The sequence below is a fragment of the Echinococcus granulosus genome, assembly GCF_000524195.1.
Source record: "Echinococcus granulosus chromosome Unknown EG_S00259, whole genome shotgun sequence".
Lineage (NCBI taxonomy): Eukaryota > Metazoa > Platyhelminthes > Cestoda > Cyclophyllidea > Taeniidae > Echinococcus > Echinococcus granulosus.
In genome coordinates, this window is record NW_020170639.1 from 12677 (window position 1) to 20806 (window position 8130).

At 35.9% G+C, this 8130-nt stretch overlaps 1 protein-coding gene across 1 annotated transcript; it reads left to right on the top strand. All coding sequences in view use genetic code 11, as the record gives it.

Annotated features, from left to right (window-relative positions):
• Window positions 1-5267: 5267 nt before the first annotated feature.
• EGR_10726 (hypothetical protein) lies at window positions 5268-7040 on the top strand (the record flags this gene model as incomplete). Its single annotated transcript, XM_024499975.1, has 2 exons — window positions 5268-5389; window positions 6773-7040. 2 exons carry the CDS (start codon window positions 5268-5270, stop codon window positions 7038-7040), a joined length of 390 nt encoding a protein of 129 aa, XP_024345609.1.
• Window positions 7041-8130: the final 1090 nt, after the last annotated feature.

Genomic DNA, 8130 nt, shown 5'->3' on the forward strand with positions numbered 1-8130 from the left:
AATTGGACCTCAAAAATCATATAGGTGATGTCCACTTGTCCTTTTAAACATTTATAGCTGGCAATGCTAAGCCTGACTATCATTTCGTTTTGGCGTACTTCAAAAAGCATAAGCAAGACTAAACTAACAAACCCTCCCCATGATCAATGACAAACCTTAAATGATTTAGCAGTAAAACTTTCACATAGCATCCCAATTTATTTGAACCATGGGAGTTATATCTCACGAAACTTTCACTATTGGTTGCATTTTGTATTAATTTGATTTAATAATACTTAACATAACCACAGGTTCAATAGTTGGAATATAGATGTGTTTAAGCAAAAAATACCAACCACTGTCTTCTCCGATAGACACAATAGTCAAATCGAGTTAAATTGAGCACTTGAAAACAGTCTTATTAAGTACCTAACGTAAAAATTAGGATTGCCCTATATTTTTGCATAATGCCCTGCAAAAATTGGCAAAAATTAGGCAAGATCGCATATAAGCGCACTTGTTTGGATCGAACTGAGATGAAACCGGGAGCGGACCAACTGCACTGTATGCGAACTTTTTATCCTATGCTAACTTCATAAATAACATTGGCATGTAGATTCACATCGTTTATCAATAAGAAATTAATCCTAATGTCTGTCCCGTTTGTGCTTATCTCTCTCAAAATCGAACATTCCAAAATGCGTCTACTTGACAAAAGATGGAATTACTGCTTCGAGGTGGGATTAGATTCACTCCATGTGCTCAGTCGCTAAATACAGTTGTTGAAGTGTTATTTGGATCGCACCAAGGTTCTCTCACTTTTCAAATGCTCTGTTCAACTTTATAATTTAAAGAAATACTTCCCTATAGTCAGAATTACCAAAAATATCATATAGGTCTAAAATAGAATACTATGATAGTTTACTGCATCCGTTAATCGTTTTCCAGTTTCAGTTTTACATCCTACTTTTATCAGCCCTGCAATTATCGCAGGGTGCAAAAGGTAGATATTGAAATACTTCATTTGCGATTTTGATGTGTATCTCTGCTAGCAATTTGCTTTGATCTAATTTTTCCTTTGTTATGCTTTACGTTCCTGATTAACAATTCAAGTTACAAGGTTTCAGAGCAAATTTTGACCATTTAATCAAGGAAAACGGAACACGTCTGTTTTAGCAAGTACAACTTAAAATATGCTGGCCAGTCTGTTTGTGCATTTCATTTTCCTCTTTGTTCTTCATTAGTATAGCGAGTTACGTTATAACACTAGAGTATTAAACATAGCAACAAGGGTTTAAATGTGTTTTAATGTTACATCGTGGTAATAAAACGGAAGCGTGTTGTGGGAATCGCTAATGCTAAGTTCATGGAACAATAAGCACGGCGAGGTATGGTTTGGAGAAAGGAACGGTGCTCCGTATGCTCGAGGGGCTCAGTCGTCCCGTGGTTATGAATACCACCAGCACTCATTGAATATAGTTTGAGTTAAATTTCCTCCCTTTGCTAATACACTTATAACTGCTGAATTACATTTCATTAGTAGTAGCAAATATTTATATAGACATCTATCTGAAATACAATGCTGCTGTGATTTTCGAAGACACTAATAAGGTAGTCAGAAAAATTATATTTGTGGGAAGACAATATTCACTCGGTAAGGCGCACTTATTAAAACAAATGCTAAGCCCAATTTCATTTTAAGTGAAATACTCGTTTTAATTTGATCAGAGGAAAATTTAGCGAAGCATTTTTCTTCCTCAACTTACACCAATATGCAAAAGTAAGAATCCCCATGAAAGAAAATTCATTGTCATTATATTATCATGGTGGTTGGACCAAAAAACAAGTTCTTAAGGCGATCACATACATGATAACTAATTAATGTCACGGTTTAACACTTGATGTGCAAACTTTCACGTACTCATTTATCATTGTTTGCATTGACTCGAATTAGCAATGCACAAAATCTCATCGTGCTGTAAAATACCTTCTGCGCACGAGTAATATGCGTTTCGATGGCGCAGCTGCAGTCAAACTCTTGCTAAACAATGTGTTAAACGACAGGAATGAGAAACCAAATTTGCATTACATAAGGATAGAATAAAAAAAATATAAGAATTGACCTGGCTTATTGTTTTGAATTATTCACTCATGCAAAGTAATTTTATTCACAAAAATATGCAATGAAATGTTGTGAAATTTAAAGAACATAGTAGTATTCTAATTAATTAAGGATTTAAAATGGAGCTAAGTAGTTGGGGTTTCTGAGTTTTGCTTCTACAAGGAAATTGAATTACTTTCATTGAATAAAGTGTCTTGCGGTTTATAGCTGATTTAACAACAACAGTTTACTTCAACGTCATTCCTACAAAATTCGTATCTTGCAATCCTTTGTGTTCGATAGAGAGCAAATAAATTTTCATTGTGAGATTTTTTGATGTAATTCATGTTTTCTGCAAAAAAATGAATCTGGGCTTTGTGACAGTGTTTCTTCCAGGTCCCATTTCCCGATTTTTGGCCTGGTATTCATCACCTTCATGTTTTTAATCATCAAAGTTCAAACCTCAACTTTAGTACTTTTCTGTTTTTCGAACAATATTTACGTGACTTCACACCTCTTCAATTTAAGCATAAACCATGCTACCAATTGCTGAGATAAACATATCCGCGCGGCCTAATTTCTCGGCGCTAAACGTGAATTTGCGAAGCTGTGAAACAAAATTTTGGGCGTTGGGGTGACATCTTCATGGTCTTTGATTCGCCTCACCATAATTCTCAACAACGCAATTCAAATAGACCAACTGCGCAGATCTTTTAATTCGAGAATTGAGTCCTCTTATCACGATTAGATAACAGTACGAATTTCGCAAGCTTTAAACAAATGAAGAAATCATTCCTAAAAAGAATGGTTTTACTTTGCCTTAAACCCTGGCTTTAAGGCAATAAACTGTTAAACTGGTAAACTAAGCTAATTAGCTTCCAAAACTAAAAATATCTAGTTTAAGTAGTGCTATATATGGGATTCCACATTTTCGGTGTTAACTGCCTTCCCGCACATTCAAACTTGCCTCTAATGTTTCCGTATTTTATTAGTATTTTCCCGTTTTAGGATCTGTGAAATCTGACACCTTGTGATTTTCTCGAAGTACCGACTTTTCTCACTGGTTTAATAATGAGTTGTTTCGGATATCAAGCTTTTGTCGTTCTACAACCAAATGTTCGAGCAGTATACCGGCTTAATGAGGACTAGTAGGCTATTCATTAGTCGGAGTTATTACTCATTTTATTTTGATGTGCGCCGTTCTGTAATTTTGAAACCTTTTCAATTAAATAACACAGCCCTATATACTTAGTTAGTTCTTGTGAATTTGTGACATTCCCAGCTACTAAAAACCACCTACTTTATCCTAATTCTACAACATACCTAACATTTCTTTTGATTTTACGCTTATTTACTCGCATATCATATTTACTTTATTTGCTGTAAAGTTTCATATCACTTTATTGAATCTCTTCCAAATTTTAGCCCAAATAGTGACCACCTAATTAAATAATTCTTGGAAAAAAATAAGACACATTAGAAAAAGTTATACAAATTGTTTTGTGAATGATATTTGCTACTTGAACAGCTAAGCGTTTGATTATTCAGCGCCTATTAATCCTCCATATTTATCACAGCTAATTCCAACTAGCTTTTCAATAAATAGCTACTGCTCAGCGTAATGCGTGTTGCGATCTAAGTTTGGTTTTTATTTAGATGCCCGTTGGTTAAGTAACATCCAAACTAGATCTATTGCAAGTGCTACTTATACGAGACGCGAGAAATAAAGCCAGTAGCTTTTAGTGCTGCAGATGAAATTTATAAATGAAATTAGACTTGCGCAGCCTACACCTATGTAGGTCGGAGTAAAGTAATTGAATTTATGTAGTAAGCCTTACCAGTTCTTGCGGTTTTTAAATGCAGCTGGTGAGTTGATTTTTGCTTTTGCATCTTTTTTGGGTAAATGCTTGTACCAAATCCGTTTTTTAAAACCGTTGGTTGAAATGCTTCCAACTACACTATTTCTAGGCAATTCTGCAATAATTTACTCCGTTCTTACAGGCGATGAACTTATAAGTGGGCCATTGATATGGTCTTTTCACAAAGGTTTGTTTAACAATTTCGCGTATAATGACTACCGCTTGCGGGTGTAAATACCCAACCCTCCTTCATTTTTCAAAATTACGTACTTAATCAAGATTTCGCCAGCATTTTGCTCAAAATTCCACAAAGCATATTGTTCATTTTTGCTAAACTCTGCCTCTTATCCCTTATAGCCAGGAAATACAGATTTTGTAATTTTTCGGTCCATTCGTAGTATTATTTACGAGTACATCGCTACTGATAACCGTTAAGTAACATGCTAGTGATCGATCGCCACAACTTCTGTGGGAGCGTATTTTTCGAGTGTGTTTATTATATCAAACATTGCTTGCCCAAAATATCATTTTAACCCTAAAATGGTGTAACGAAATAAAACTTATTTTCTAAAGCATCAACTTTATGAATTAAGTTCAGATTTAATGCTTTTTCTAACAATAAAGTAATCAAATTGGCACTACTTAGAAATCATTAATTAAGCCATATTACAGAAACGCACTTTTAAAGAAAACTTCAATTTTACAACTTCCTAAACTCACTAACTGCTGGTTTTATGGACTTGTAAAACACATAAATGTCTTTAAAAAGGAGAATTAAAGGCAAAAATGCGATTCTTAGAACATAGCACAAAAAAAGTTGCTAATGCGCACTGGACTTGAACCAAACTCGTTTAGAGAATAAAAGTACATTTTGAACGCTTAAGATACTAACTGATGTTGAGGTTAAAATATTAAGCACACCAAAACCACTAGGTTTCCACTTTAGCTGCAAAGTACCAGATTTACTAAGAGATTTTATTACAAAATTTTTTTGCTTATTAGGGATAGAAGTAATTATCTTCAGGAGTGATTTACTTTCGTCGAGCTATCACTAGCCAATAAATTGTGTTTATTCTTTGCAAAATAAAAAAATTGGAAGTTACACAAAGAACACCAATACAGACACTCACCCTTAAGGTGGGTTGAAACAACAAATTTGCCTTTATTACCCATTCCTTATAAACTACTTTTAGCTACCCTGGATAGCGGTTGCTTATTGATGGGCTTACCTAACCGCCATTAAATCAATGAATGGCGTCATATCAGTTGGCCTATAGGCACTTTCAAATTATTTAGCGAAAAGCTAATTTTACACTAAGCCCTGTTAAATGTTTGCAACTCGTAAAAATCGTTTTCTAGAAGCAAAACACAAAAATCAAATAATTGCAAGCAATCCTGGCAACCAAAATAAATTGAATTGCATGCTAAGCAGCAATTTTACTTTTCGCAAGTAGTCATAGAATAAGGAATCTAAATAGCACTCAGAACAAATGTTAAAGCGTTCATTTGTATTTAGGAACATTCCTCATCTATACAAATGTGTTAATTCAATTTGCAATTAATGAAAGGTCGTGTCGTACCAGGAGCCATTATTTATGGCTTATGTATGTGAGAGATTTTTTGACTATCTTGACATCCAAGCGTAGGCTTCATTGCTTTCCAAATTTAAAAGCCCATTGAAACTAATTGGGCAGATTTGAATTTCCTTTATTGATATAACCTTTTTACTGGAAAACCCCTACTATTTTCGATGAGGATATTTTAAAGGTGACAATCATCATATTTCTGTGCTTGCATGCCCATTGTTGCCTTAATTATCCTAACACACACACACGTCTTCAAGACATAAGTAATTTTTCCTCTGAAATGTGCCGATTGCCTTGCCGAATGGTCATTACTCATTGCCTCATATACACGTCGTGGAATCTATTTCACGCAATTCTCAATTCATGTACCTCTCTCATCCAGCTGACGAATGAACGCAGCTTAATTATACCTTGTGGTGGGTCGGATTTAGTGAATTAACAAAGCCTGTGAATTGGCGGTCCTCCTGACGTAGGTGCGGCGCAGCGCATACATGTCACCTGCTCCTCATAGGTGCGACAGCACACGCGCGAATGCAAAACTTTAGTGCGTGCATTCGCTTCGACACCCTGTACTCGATCGAGGTCTTCTCAGAGGCTGTAAATTCTACCTATTCGTGGAGCATTCAGTCCTAGCACTCATGGCAGGAAGTTTAACCTACTGTTTAAAACACACTCAATTGAGGGACGAGAAGTAGGTTTTAGGCAAAAGGAATCCTCTCTTGCATTAAGCACTTGAATCCAACAATCGCATATTGTCAGCCCAATACATGTAACAAATTAAATCGGTATAGATAAGGGGCCTAAGTCCACGGAGTGTAAATGGTTGGTTTTTCTGGAGGTTTCTTAAAACACTTTCGCTTTCAACTATTGGCTGCCTTAAAAGCACTGGCTGTCCAATCACGAACTCTAAGAACACTTTATAAAACGCAAATACTGATGCTTAGCGAAGAAAATAGGCAGACATTATTTTTGACGAAAATCCGTCCGCTCCAAGTGCAACTGATTTCAAGTGCTTTGACACTCTTATTTACATTACCAGTTAAAATGATTGGTCGATTTTTAGATACACTAACTTAGGGATACGCATCACATTGCATAGGTAGTGCGATTGCAGAAGACGTGTGCTGTCATTTCGAAACAAAAAGTGGTGATAAATACTAACAAATGACCTTAACGAGCATCTCAAAACAATGAGGGGCATTCCTCAATTAGTGCTTCAGCATTCCACTTCAATTTCAACTTCATAGGAGTTATGAAATTGTTGGACGAATACTTTGGTTAAGGTGTTCAATAAAGTTACTTGCAATATTATTTGTGGAAACTATGCCGCATTTAAGACTGTATTTATGTCTTTTCGCATTTATCATGGGGATATTATTAACCGTAATTTGTCTGGTTCCAACATATTTATTTAAACAAATCCCTTTGGAGTTAATAGGCGTTAATCCAATTCGGATTACATTGCATGGGCCCATGAGAAGGGATACTGATCATTTTAGTCGATTACATAGCTAAGAAAAAGTTGACACTTCATGCTTTAGTAGGTAACAGTCAACATGTAGTCAGTAAATGCACTAGCCAATCTATTCATTCCTCATTAATAGTTGCTACTCAAAGCCATCAACCCCCTAAAATAAGGGAAAACGAGAAACTTTTTTTGCAATTGTTATCCACATTTAGTATAGATAGCTTGAAGCTAACATCTCTTTAATTAGTATTGTAACTGGTTTGTGGAATGGCTTTCTCGTAAGTGCTCTTTATCCATGTCAAAGCTGTGATCGACAAAGTCGAGCCTTAATTCAATTTGCCTTTTCAGTTTTGCATGCTGGTAAACTTTTCCAGAATTTCGAACAAGTCACTTTCGGAAATCCCAAAATTTCACATTGCACAGCATTGTCCTTAGCACTGTTAATTCACATGTGCGCAAATGAGTCGGTACAACTTTTTCTCCGGGTTTAATTTGCTAATTGAACTTCCATATATGCGTCCTTAGAAAGAGTCTGAAATGTATTATGAGTAGAATCCAGGATTAATCACTAACTCGCTCTACTTCTACCCGGCACTGGCACACACCACCCAAAAATACACACCCCCAGCCCTTAGTTAAATTAAGTTGGTATTTGGCAGGAAGAAATCCAGATAATAGCTGTCTCATGCGCCTAGTCAAATGTCAGATTACTGAGAATTTTCCTATTTTATATCCAGTGTAAAACGAGATTTATAGTGCCCTGTGTGGTCGCTTAATTGTGTTAATGGTAGCAAGCAGGTGCTGTCACTGTTTTGAAAGACACTAATTAGTTCTCTCCATACAAAAGCGATCGTGTGCTTACACGTCTGTCACACAAGCTAAAAGCAATAATCACACCACCTTAGCTTGATCCAATCCAAGAAAACCCTGATGCTTTTTTACCGAAATTTCGTATGACTACGCGTTGCTCCTTGTTGGCTGCTTAAATAGCTAATTCCGTATTAATGCATCTCAATTAAATCTGCTATCTGATTCCTCAACTTAGCCATTGCCTCGATTCTTCCACTCAATTATTGTGAAGGCGAAAAGAAGAGGACCAAAGGCAATGCTCACAGCCACGGCAAAAATAGATAACTT